The sequence below is a fragment of the Monopterus albus genome, unplaced genomic scaffold, assembly GCF_001952655.1.
Source record: "Monopterus albus unplaced genomic scaffold, M_albus_1.0 scaffold176.1, whole genome shotgun sequence".
NCBI lineage: Eukaryota > Metazoa > Chordata > Actinopteri > Synbranchiformes > Synbranchidae > Monopterus > Monopterus albus.
Genome location: NW_018128056.1, coordinates 7,742 through 20,828, shown reverse-complemented (window position 1 = coordinate 20,828; position 13,087 = coordinate 7,742). Strand labels below are relative to the sequence as shown.

General features: G+C 43.9%; 1 protein-coding gene across 1 annotated transcript in view; it reads right to left on the bottom strand.

The window, feature by feature from the left end:
- Positions 1 to 4,538: 4,538 nt before the first annotated feature.
- Positions 4,539 to 13,087, bottom strand: part of ttbk2a (tau tubulin kinase 2a) — a 13,490-nt gene continuing 4,941 nt past the window's right edge. The window contains exons 4-16 of the mRNA XM_020616617.1: positions 12,138 to 12,211; positions 11,807 to 11,947; positions 11,278 to 11,382; positions 10,433 to 10,498; positions 10,191 to 10,283; positions 9,958 to 10,083; positions 9,676 to 9,833; positions 9,288 to 9,495; positions 8,741 to 8,964; positions 8,078 to 8,633; positions 6,883 to 7,221; positions 5,123 to 6,105; positions 4,539 to 4,977 (exon numbers count right to left, since the gene is read on the bottom strand). Coding sequence (XP_020472273.1) covers positions 4,539 to 4,977; positions 5,123 to 6,105; positions 6,883 to 7,221; positions 8,078 to 8,633; positions 8,741 to 8,964; positions 9,288 to 9,495; positions 9,676 to 9,833; positions 9,958 to 10,083; positions 10,191 to 10,283; positions 10,433 to 10,498; positions 11,278 to 11,382; positions 11,807 to 11,947; positions 12,138 to 12,211 — 3,512 coding nt within the window. The remainder of the gene's footprint in view (positions 4,978 to 5,122; positions 6,106 to 6,882; positions 7,222 to 8,077; positions 8,634 to 8,740; positions 8,965 to 9,287; positions 9,496 to 9,675; positions 9,834 to 9,957; positions 10,084 to 10,190; positions 10,284 to 10,432; positions 10,499 to 11,277; positions 11,383 to 11,806; positions 11,948 to 12,137; positions 12,212 to 13,087) is intronic.

Below are 13,087 nucleotides of genomic sequence, written 5' to 3'. Positions count from 1 at the left end.
GCACTCACTGGATGACTATGAATGAGTTATATTTGGTTAATTTAAATATAATTCATACAAAACCTGTTCTATTTATATTTGTTGTAATTAATGTAAATTTCTCAGATTGGACATGTAATGAGAATACTGTTACTTGGAGCAATGTCAGAAATGTAGGTTTGTGCCCAGAGCCAACCTACTGTGCATGTCAGTTAAGGGGCGATGTCACACTCTGGACCTCTACTTCTGGAATTTTCTAGAACTTTCTATAGCCCAAAGTTTCCTAGTGGGTGCTAATAATTTAGTAGTTTGCTAAATAAATAGTGTTAACATGCAGTTATATTAAAATAACCAGTATTTCTTCTTGATGTAATACTTTGGTGGGCAAAGCCAAGCTTTATGTTAAGATGAACAATTAATGTTATTTCTTTTAAACTGGAAATCGAGTGCCAAGTTTTAAGTTTATTTTCTAACCATAACTCACTTTAGTTAAGTCAATTTTAACATTACTGTTACAATAAAGTTTGGGGCATTCGGAAAACGTCAGCAGTGTAGGTAGTTAGATATGTTACAAGTTCTACAGCAGTGCTGTGGACTGTGGTTGATCCATTGTTCAGGTGCCGACAGTGTATTGGGTCTCACAGAGTGCACTCAGTTGTCAGTTTATTCAACACATCTAGCTAAACCTAAGCCAGTTCTGCAATTAATCTTACCATCATGAAGGCCACACATCACTATATTATTATACCATTGTTTTTTTTATTACCTTGCTTTTATTTTGTTTTATTGTTGTCTTACTCAGTGAACTGTGGTAATATTGTTGAGTATTGCATTGTACCTGTGTATGCTACTGTGTAAACTTGCGTGCCGCCGTCTTGCCAGATCTCCCTTGAGAAAGAGCTTTTAAACCTCAATAGAACTTGCCCTGGTAAAATAAAGGTTAAATAAAAATACATTTAAAAATGCACTCTCTCTCATATAAAGGAAAATTGTACAGTAAGTCTTGTTCTGTGAGGATATTTATAACATGTTTTTTGCATTTATTATACTTAAAAATCTCCTACAGTCCTGAATGGCAAGTGGCTTTTTCCTTACAACTTAAATTTGGAGAAACATTTTTTGGGTACTATAAACTTATGTTTGTAAGCAGATGTGTAGAATTGGTCAGTTATTGTACAACTGTTTGGGACATTTGCAGTAATAATGCACATAGTTTGTGACTGCCTAATAAGTTAAATATACCAAAATTACATTGCTCAAGTATATTTTTCTTTTGTCTGCATTACACTAATACAGTACTGTGGTGATCTTATAGTTTATTAATGCATTTCTTTCACCTTGCTGCATGCTTTGAGAATCAGCTTATAACTGGCTGTACTATGTTGAGTCAAAGTCCTTGTGTGTTCAGCATACTTGGCCAATAAAGCTGATTTTGAAAGCACGCAGCATTGTGAAAGAAATCAATAAACAGACTATAACATCAGCATAATATTGTATTAGTGCAGCTTAATGCAGACAAAGGAAAAATGCATTTGAGCAATGTAATGAAGATATATTTAACTATAGAAAAAATACATGACATTAATGTAACAAATGTTAGGTCAGTGTAATATAGTTACATTTCATTTGGCAAAATTCTATTAGGTTAATGTAATATAGCTATGTTTAGGGAAAATTACATTGGTTCAATGCAATTGTGATTCTTCCAATATGAATGATTTAATTACACCCAGCAAACATTAGGTCATACGGTTATACTGATGTAATTTTTATTTTTACGTGAAAATTTGCCACACAAATAAATTTCATTCAACCAACGAGTCATTTTTTTTGAGTGCATCGTTCTGAACTTTTAAATCTGTTGAGTCAAAAGTGGGAGAACTCAAAGATTGATTGCTGGCGCCATATAGAAATAGCATGCCCCTGTTTGAGAGCATATAATTATAACCCAAACACACTGTACATACTTCACCCTGAAATGTTTTCATTTCCACCAGTCAGTCTATAACTGGTCCACACATTCTCACAGAAAAACAGGGAGCTCTCCAGTAGAAGCACAGCTTTTTAGCACAAGAGTATGATAGCACTGATCCTAGTGGTGATATAGTGACACTGTCAGGTGTGGTAGCACATGCCACTGAAAGAACAGGAGATAAGTGACAGGAAGGCTTGACTCATTCATCTCTTACTATGCACAGATGTGCAGAGAAGGGATTTTAAGGCGGCTGACTGACTGAACGCTGTCTGCCTTCAGGGTGAGTCATCATAGCTGCTCTGTGAGGTTAGCACAGGTACCTGCAAGATCTGCATGAGTCAAATGAATCAGCACATTGTAAAACTACAAAGCAATGTGCCCTTTCAATTCAAATTTATTAAAATATTTGACTGTGATTTTGTTTCTTTGCTCAAATGTGGATCTTCTGTAGCCTACGACTCCCAATCTTTCAACTCGTGTGTTGGTTTCTACAATGTAAGTGCTTAATGCTCATCCAAGTCTATTCCCTTGTTTATTTCTCTGGTAATTATTGTGTGCATCATGTCAGCTAGTTGCACTGACAAAAATACAGTGCATCATTATCCAGCAACACAATCATCAAAGTCAGTGCAGGAAGCGCAGGAAAGTGTCATACATCAGGTGGGAGGGGGGAAATGAATACTGAGATAGGTCAAAGAAGAGATTGCAGAACTTAAATTTGAAGTTCCTGCTGGGTGAAAACCTTCACAAGGTAAATGCTGTGTGGTGGGAAGTGGTGCAGCATTTTACTCAGTAGTTGAATGACTTTTTTTTTTTCTTTTCTGTTGAGCATGCAAAAAGCAGCACTGGAAGGAAGGTGGGGGTATTTTACAGTATCTTACAAGCAGAGGAGTGGGATGAGGTTGTGGAGGAATCCTAACCAAGTTTAAAAAGATTTCTGTGGTTCCTTTGCCTCGTGCACAAACATACATTATATAAAAGACGTTCTCCAGTGCAATGAGGAACAAAAAACAAAACGAACATTTGCACATGGAGGCATGAAGCATCATTTTGGTGTGGAAAAATATATGTACATTCGGCCTTCATTTTCAGTAATATGTCACAAAACGTTTGAGGTCTGAAATTCACATTTGTTCCATGTTTTATCTCAAACACTGACCCAAGACATACAGGACAGCTAAAACAGATTTCACTTGAAATATTCCCTTTAGTCATTACAAATAATAGCTACCCTGTCTCTGTTTGTTTGATTTACAAACGTGTTCACGTAAAAGAATCATGGTGACAGGGTCGTCTTATAACAATGGCACACGTCTGTGTTTGGCTCCTTGTTTTTTCTAGTTACAAACACAACAGAGTGAATCCTCAAGCTACCCAAAGTAACAAGGCACACACTGAGAGAAATATCTGTGTCTGAACATTACTCATCAGTAATGTACCATGGGTTGCTTTAGCAGAATACTGCAAGTACAACTACTACATATTCCATTAACTTCAGATCTAATACAGCTCTAACCTAATTCTTTCATTCAGGGTGACATATAGATTCCCACTCAGCAACACAGTAGGCACAAAAAGGTGTGTCCTCACACACTTCACATGATTTATCATATAAAGGCTCACTTTGAAGTAATCTCTTCGATTAAACATTTAAAACTAAAACCACACATCCACGACCACACAAAGGAGGGTAGGAATTGTAAGCATTGCTAAGCATCAAAATAAATATCTCAATAAATACAACTGTACACAAATTCTGGCTTTAAGTGGCCACATAGAGCATAAAGTAAATATTATACCCTGCCTACAATCTCCAAATGCAGAGGAGATACATAAATGAACCAACCCCAGGTCAGGATTTAATTAAACTGTGATCAGCTTTATATTCAGTAAGTATAATCCAAGTGCATTAATGCTGGGGACAAATTAATTTCTCTATATTGTGGTGCTGGGTGGTATAAAGCTAAGGAACAAGCAGGAGACTGAAATATTTATGTGCCCACTGGCTCAACTATTATTGATTATGCACTATAGCACTTCCTGCAGTAAGAAAGCACTGTCAATATTGAAACTACACTATTTTGTTTTACACTCCAACAATTTCGCACATTGTACTGAGGAGTCATTAGGGTTGTCTCAGTTTAGGCTTGACACTTTTTTTTAAACAGGAAGCCTTCAATACAAATTGGAGGCGTGAAGTATTGAAAGAAGTGTAAAGCTGCTACACAGGGCTCTGATGAAAGAACTGTATCATGGGGAATGTAAAAAGCAGTGGTTTTGAAGCTTATTGGGCTAAAAGTCAGGATATCTTGGCCTCTGCTGCTCTGCTTTTGACCATTCTTCTTCAAGTCTGTCTCTCACATGTCCCACAATTATTACATTTATAACAAACTCTGTGTGCAAACAGAAGGAAAACAGTGGGAAGAGGTGAGACAAATGTAAAGTTCAGACTGACAGCAAAAACAGGAAACACCATTTCTTTTATAAGTGTAAAATAAGACAGGACTGTATCCTGACTGGTGTCTACCCTATTATAATTGGAGTCATCCCATCTTCTGCTGAGGTGGCACAACCCGGTGAGCAACTATCTGCTCAGCTTGCTGAAGCATTTTCCCTCTCGGCTGCAGCCTTTTCCCCTGGATAGGTGGAAGGGGCCTGTGCGTGCCTGACGGCTGCAGCAAGTCTCCTGGTAGTGGGGATAGAAGCGGCGGGGGGGCGGGGGGGCAGTAAAGATGGGGGGGGTCGAGCTGCTGCGGCCAAGGAAGCCCCCTCCCACACCTCCGCGGTGCTCATGGCGGGAGGGCGAGGAGCTGACAGAGCGCTGCAGGGAGGAGGAGCTGCGGGGGGAAGCGCTAAAACTGCGGTGGTGGTGAGGAGAGCTTGTCAGGCTGCAGATGCCCCCGTACTGGGCAGAGGTGCGGTGGTGAGGGGAGGAGCCACGGGAACCATGCATCAGCTGAGCGAGGCATGTCAGGAGGTCTGAGTCGCTGGTGCTACCAGTTCTGATGCGGTAACGCCTAAGCCTAAATGGATGCAAAAGGCAGGGCAGGGAATAAATAACACCCAAGACAAATATCAAAAAAAAAAAAAAAGAATGTTGAATATCTTAAATGCCTTGAGAAGAGTAATGGTTGGATTAACTATCGAATCTTTGATAGTACAACTTACCTGCCTTCCACTGTTGGACGGCAAGGTGGCTTCCCAGGAGGTGGGCGCGGTAGGTATTGGGCAGCCAGCTGCTCAGCTGAAGAGGCTGAGTGAACAGGACGAGGGATCCTGCTCTTTCGGGACAGAGGGCTGGAGGAGGACGAAAGGGATGGAGCATCGTCTCCCTGGCGGTCAGAACGGGAGCCCATAAGAGAGTCCTCATCCTGGGAGCGGTCAGAGGTGGAGGACAGCGGGTCCCTAGCGAGGGAAGCCACCATGGGGCCACGCCTATCAGAGAGGGATGGTGACGCAGTGGGAGAGGGGACCGAGCCCTGGTGGCTGGCTTTCTTCTGCAGGAGCTTTTCCTTGGCAGAGCCTGGTGGTGGGAGCTCCAGCAGACTGGAGGGCTCCAGCACGGGGATACGACTTTGCCTGCGGCTGGGGTCCTTACATGGGGCAGCCAGGGTGAAAGAGACTGGGCTGCTAGTCTGATCTGGTACTGGGTTCACTTCTTTGCTCTCCTCTGCTCTTAGCCGAGGCTCTGTGGCACAGGGAATGGGGCCAGAATCATTCTCAGGGTCTTTCAGCTTGGGCAAACCTCCATTACTTAAATCCCTTTGGCTGTTAACTTGAGGGGAGAAGTGGCCATTGGCAAAAACAGGGCTGCGAGGGGAACGAGGAGAGCGAGGAGAGTATGGGGAGGTAGGTGAGCGGGGTAGAGGCGAGCGTGTGGAACGTGGAGAGTGCGGGGAAGACACACGGCTTGGCACAGGGTTTTGAGTTTTGTTGTGGCTTTCTCCATTGATCAGTGTCTCGGCCAGAGGTTCTGTGGGTGTCATTAGATGTGTGGGCACGTGGTCTTGGGGCGAGCTGATGTCCACTGTGTGCTCCTGGACCTGCTGAGTCTCAGCATCAGTTTCACCATGCCTCTCCAGTAGGAGGCACTGTGGAGCACTGTCAGATCCTGATTGGGAGGACAGCCCAGAGGGACGCTGAGCTGTCAGCTAGAGGGGAGGGGGAGGTGGAGACATGGGAGGGAAGAGAAAGACACACTCTTGTTATTGAAAAAATAAACCACACTGAAAATGGGAATATTACTCTAATTGTCAAAGGCCTGTTGCTGATAGACTACAACATGCTGAGCTGTGCTGTAAGTCTGCAGCAAGTGCCTGATGCAAATGTGTGAAAAGAGAAAAAATTTGTAATATGGGGTAATAAATGGTGATTAGTTTGGCAACAGCATGCAATACCATAGCTACCATTATCAGACCGAAACACACAAGTGCTATGGCAGTGTAAGTCAAGCTGTGAGTACTAAACCAGCAAGTAGGACAGGAAACGTTCACGCAACTTCGCAGGGGGCTTCAGCGAAGAGAGGGTGAGGAACAAATACAGGGAGAGAGAGAGGAAGAGAAAGATCAAGAGGACAAAGACGATCTGAAACAAAAGAGATCATGCAACCTGTAATCATGACTCGACATTCCAGACACACATGCCACAATCACACAAATAGACACACCCCTATTCAGATCACAAGAACACATGTCCAGACACAAGGACACATATGACCCATGCTCTGCCTGGCCTGCACATTGCCCTTAATGGTGTCTGGAGAGCGCTGCCTAACAGCACAATAAGCAAGCCAACTGAACACAGAAGCCAAAACAAGCAACTTAAAGAAAAGAAAAGAAAAAACAAAAATGCCAAGAGCCGGTGTTTTGCTACTGATGTAGAGGAAGGGGTGGAGGTCTGTTTCTATGGGATTATGATGGGCTCATCACCTGCTGAAGCTGGGCACGGGTGATGCGTATAACAGAGGGAAACTTGGTGTTGGCAGCACCTGCCGGGATGGCCGGCAGTTTCCTGCGACTGGGCGAGTGGGTACCGAGGGCAGGGTGTGGTGGCAGTGGAAGGGATGCATGGCAGGAAGAGGAAGAGGAGGGGTGTTCCTGCTGCTGGTGGTCGGCAGACTGGCTGCGTCTCATGCCCAGTGGCTGGCGCTGATGCAGTGGGTCCGACAAGGTGGTCAGGAGGGTGTGAGGGCTGGGAGAGCGCAGAGGGATGGGGCTGGATGTCCGCACTGCAACTTCCTCAGGCAGGGATGGAGGAGAGGTGGGGAGCTAAAAGAGGGGAAGGAGAGAAGTGGGATGTGGAGAGAGGAGGGGTTGTGAGATTGGTGAGGGAGTGAGAAGATGGAGGAAAGACGGCGGGAGCACTGTGAGGCAGGACCAGCTGGTTTACACCAGTGGGGAGCACGACATAGAGCTGCTTTTAACCGGCAAGGCAACGGGAGGATTATAAAGGTAATTCTGCATACGAGCTTCAGCTAAGGAAGGAAAAAGAATCAAAGAAGGTCATTCTTGGGAAGGCAGTGTACATTTTCAACTTGGAGGCAGTAGTTCTGGTTGTAGGAGAGAGTGAGGGGACAGTTATGCCTCTTGTAGTGAAAAACTGCTCTACAATTTGAGTAAAAGCAGTTTATGTTAAACTTGTAGACTGAGCAGGATTTTGGAAGGTGTGAATCGCAAAGGAGCAAAAAAGTAACTTAAACTAAGCAAACCAAAACATAAAATGGAAATAAATACATAATCTCTAAAGTAAATAAAACCAACCAAACACAATGCAAATGTCTACAAATTATAAATGTATACATAATATCCAACGCAAATCAGAGTGAATTTTTAAAAGCTCTCTTTTTCCCCATGCTGTGATGTGATTAAAACTATGCAGCTGTATCACAAACATCTTCTACCAACAGATATAGACAAGTGAACAAGCGAGCAAACATAAAGCAGCAACATTTAGCTTTAAATTATAGGAAGATGCAGCTGGTGGAACTCTGTTGTATGATATTAGCACTGAAGTTCTACAGCTAGAACTCTGACTCTGTACAGCTTTTTAACTTTGTAAAATGCTGACTACAGTCAGTATCATGTATGACACATTGTGAGATGGCCTTCAAATCAAAGAGCTTACCTGAGTGAGGACTCCCTCAGCCAGAGCTTCAGCTGGGCTGGTTGGAGTGACAGGAGGCAGAGTCCCTGCAGGGCCCACACTAAGCTCCAGCTTGTCAACTTTTGCGCTTCCCTTTGAGGAAGCCATACTTTCTTGTTTAGCTTTGCCAGAGCTCGGGCTTGGGCTGTCCTTTTCCCATCCAGGAGAATGTTCACCTGGCTGGAGCACCTCTGGCTCCTCATCCCCCTCTGAAGGACTGGTAGTAACCTTGGCCCCCCCTGGTGAGCCACTGAGCCGCTCCACCATTACCCACTCCCTTGAGTCAATGTCCTGTCTCCCAGAGCTCAAATTGAGGGCCACAAAGCCCCCGCTGCTGGCTGCCCCCTCTCCCTGCTCCAGCGATACAGGGGATGCAGGCTTAGGTGAACCACCACCAGACCGGATCTCCTCATCGTAGTGCCAAACCCTATTGGGACGCTCCCCAGCAGGTACAGCTTGACCCTGAGTTACTGAGATGATTGCAGCTCCATTAGCCTCCTTCTCCTGGTTCTGGGTGCCAGGCTGCTGCTTTGCTGAGCTTAACAAACACAAGACAGATGCAAATAATGAAGTTTGTACTCTATCATTATGAAAACTGAGGAAAACATTATGTCAATATATGAGTTGATTACTTGATAGACCTACCAGACCTCCAGGAAGCGCTCTGGACTGGGCTTGGACTCTAGGCCAAGCCTCCTCTCCAGTTCAAAGCTGTGGATGTTGCGGAGTTTCCTCAGCAGGGGTCCGTCACGGTCTGAGGCCATCAGCTCAGAGTGCAGTTTGACTGGGGAACCCAGACTCGGCCCAGCATAGGGGCTGTGATGTCCTTGGTTGCCCTGGTTGTTGCTGTGTTCCTCCTCCGTTGCCGCCTGTAAGAACCAGTCAGATTATTTAACAGTAAGAAACAGGGTGACTTTCTTTGGATTGTACTGATTCTCCTGAGAACACTTGAGGTAATGAACATCCCATATTATATATTCAAAAACTATAATTAGTGTAGTGTTAGTGTGTAAGGTTGCCTGTCTCTAAGTGTCAGCCCTGTGATAGACTGGCGATCTGTCCAGGGTGTACCCCGCCTCTCGCCCAGTGTCAGTTAGGATAGGCTCCAGCCCCCTGCAACCCTATTCAGGAGTAAGTGGTATAGATAATGGATGGATGGATAATTAGTGTGTTCATACAGTTTGCCGTCTACCTTCCAAACTGCTGTCCTGATGCAGTTACGGTTGCGGTCCACCTCCTCCCAGACGTCAGCCTCCTGGTTGCGGTGCAAGTGGAGGGGAGAGCCCGGAAGGCGCTCGGGAGCGGGGTTGTTCTCCGCATCACTAAGCTGCTCATCCTGCAAAACCTCGTCTGTGTTTTCCCTCAACAGATCACCAGGGATGAGGGAGGCATTCGCCATACTGGAACAACAAAAGGAATATGCAAATTAATTTAATGTTTGAGGCTATAAAAGAGAAGACTGGTAACCGTTCTGAGGCAAGAGTACATCAGTAAATCGTTTAATTCAGAAAAAATATAATCTGGAAAACTTTGGTCAGTTTATCTGTGTTTTGACAAAACAGTTCCTAAATCCAACAAACCCCATGTGTGCTGGGGTGAGGCGGGTGTGATGCTGGGGTGTTGTGGCGCTGGCACTGATCGTCAAAGTGCCATCTGTGCCAGTCCGCTCCCAGTCATAAGGGTCATTCTCCACTACATTGTAGGTTTTCATGCTGTTGTCAAACACCGACATTAGCAGCTGTAACAACACAACAATACATAAATCTTTTGTCAGTTTTTCTCCAGGGAGCTGAATAATTACATGCTATGTAGCACTGCTATGTAGTAAAAGAAACTTTCACTCTTCATTAAACCCAAATTACCTGGTAGTCAGGCTTGGTGAAGTAGTCGAGACTGGAGATGTGTTCCAAAAATACACCAAACTCTGCTGGGAGATGTTTGAGCATCAGACGATGGTCGTACGTCTCCTTCAGCTTCCCCACATGTTCCTGTGGTGGAACAAACATACAAGCATCTGTTATTGCTCATCGCTTACAGCTACCTGGACACAACTGTTTAGTTTCCAGGATGGTCAACAATTATTGGCCGTCCTTACTTTGTCCTTGATCTTCCTCCATGGCAACTGACCAACCAGAAACTCCACCAGCATGTAGAAGAGAGACCACAGGTCATCGTGACGACCCATCTCCTGTAGAATTACACCAAGCTGTGGTTAACAATCACTTATGACGAATCATGACAAAAAAAAAACAGACAGTTATGCACATAAATACGCACTTGAGTGGCAGCATTACGGAAGTACACAAGAGCTCTAGCACAACGGAGACAGATACTGACCTTATTCTTGTGCGCATTGACAGATGCATAACGGACTGTTCCCCTGAACCCTGCCACTGGACGGGGCTGAAAAACGAAGGCAGATACATTAATTAAATGCCAGTAGGGTACCACCCTAAAATAAGCACATTTACACTTAATTAAAAACCAGAGCTGTAGAGTTTCTGCAGAATTGATAGTTTCAACCAAGAATAAAACACAAAAACACAAAGGATCTAATATATGTTTCCCTTTTTGTAAATCTTACTTGCAACCCTAGGCCTTGATTTGCATAATTAGTAGATTACCTACATACATTAACTGATTTCTGTCCATGTATCAGAAACAAAATCTAAACACAATTCTTTAAAGTTGCTCAGGCAATCAATTACTTATTTACACCACAAGTGCACATAAAGCATGATTATGGTTCATGTGGAGTTTGCTTTTTGACAAATTTATGTCCAATATTCACTCTTTTTAAGTCTATTTTGGAAAGTCTTGCTTGAAAAAAATTCTAGCTCTTTCACTGCTAAATTCTTCATTATATTCACAAGCTAGTTGTTGACTTTGTCTTCTATCTGCTGTTGGTTGGTGGCAGGTTGCACAGAATATGTTTTGGGAGCTTTTAGATCTTATTTTGCTGAAAACAGCAGCTTCCCGCAAATGAATATTACACTGTGAGAGCAGTGGAAGTGAACCAAAGTAGTAAAGTTGTGGGCCATAAAACAAACACTATAAGCTATAAACTCTGTAGAGCTGATGAGAACTGCAGTCAGATGGCATTTCTTTGTGGTTTCATCACTTATCATATTACACTTGTTCATATAAAACAATATGACTCAGTAAGAGAGGACGGCACTTACAGGTCGGACCTCCTGGCAAGAGTTGGTGAACTGGCGAGCTAAACCAAAGTCCAGCATATAGCAGGTACGACAGGTACTGGGGAAGCGACCCATGGCGAAATTGGACTGAAGCAAAGACAAAGGGGGGTTAATGAGGCAAAGGTTAAAAAAGATTTTGATTAGGTGTGAAAGGTTATAACAGCAAAACTTAATGTCTATTTATATCCATGCAGCCCCAGTGGAATAAATGTGTTCCTATGGCGGAATATAATTTAATACAGCATCTCAGAAGACAGACGAAATTTACTTTTTGTTACATTTTGGGCATTTATCCAACAGTTTTACTGAGCCAACTTAGCCAAGCACTGAATCAGCAACAATACCAACAGACAATAATGAAAAGTCTAAGGGTTGCAAACACTACCCAGACAGAAGAAATAAAAATACTCCCATGCGCCAGGAATATATAGAAGGAACACAAGTACTAGGAAATGAAATAAGAGCCTGAGCAAAAAATATCCCGTGCTGCAGCCTTCATCCTGTGACTCACTGGTTTGATGTCACGATGCAGGAAGCCAACAGAGTGGATGCTCTCTATGGCTTCCAGGATCTGACGACCCAGACGCAGGGTAGTGCTGATGCTGAAGGTTCCCCGGGTCATACTCCTTCTGAGGTCAGCCAGATTACGACCCTGAGAGACAATGTACAAGACTAATCAACTGTCTGATATATTCCCCCCTTTAAGACCTAAGCAGGGTCCCCAACTAACTCAGCGAACAAGATATCAAAGACTAAAAATACTAATTTATTGAGTGTAGTTCTCTTTTTGCTGCAACACAGTATATACAGAAGCATATTTAAAAGAAAAGCTTAGAACCAACCTGAAGCTCCATCACCACATAGTTGAAGCGGTCATTGCGGCCACATCCCACAAAGCGACACACGTGGTCCTTACCTGGGAAATAAAGGAGCTTTTCAGGCTGTTTTGGGAACTCACTTGGTATCAACTGCATCATTTCACTGTAAAACGAAATGCTGGATGTATCATGATGATGTGTGAGCCACATTTCACCACCCTCACATCACCAGCTTCCCTGTATGACCCTGTTGATTTAGTGCGTAACACCGGGTTCACACGTGCATGAATCCCTTCTGTGTTTGTGCATGTTAAGTGAGTGTGTGCATGCTCTGGTCTCAAAGGACACTGCCGCACTGGCAGGCTGACTGGGGCCACACCCCGTAGCGCCTTAGCGCAAGCAGTTACACCAACAAAACCTCCGCACTGTGTTGAAGATCGCTTACTATGATCAAATTTTAATAAATCGAAAGGATCCAAATATAAAACTAAATAACACCCATTAGTCTTATCCGTCTGAGGGTCGATATTTACTCTTTACAGCTGGGAAAGTCAGCAACATTTGGGGGCTGGAGTTCAACCCATCTCAAGTTGCACACTGGTTCCCTCAGGAAGCAACAGAGCCATGATGCCCCAGGCTGCAGCCATTAGCCAGAAAACATGATCCCACCCCATTGATTTTCCCCTCAGAGGGGAGCAAGAAAATGGGCACAGTGGTTAAAGCGTATGAAGGAAGCCAGGTAGGAAAAGACAGTTAAAATAAGACACAATGGAATAAAACTATAGCGCATCCCCCGAAGGAGCCCTCTAGTGTTGGCCGTTTCCCCCGCTGTGAGGGATTCAAAGTGTCCAAGCACACAAACATTCACTTCCTCTCATGTGAGCACTTAGTCACTCCCTTTACTGTCATTTGAAACTTAGAACCACCACTACAACACAAGATGTACAATAAGGGATGATTTATCTGCTGTTCCT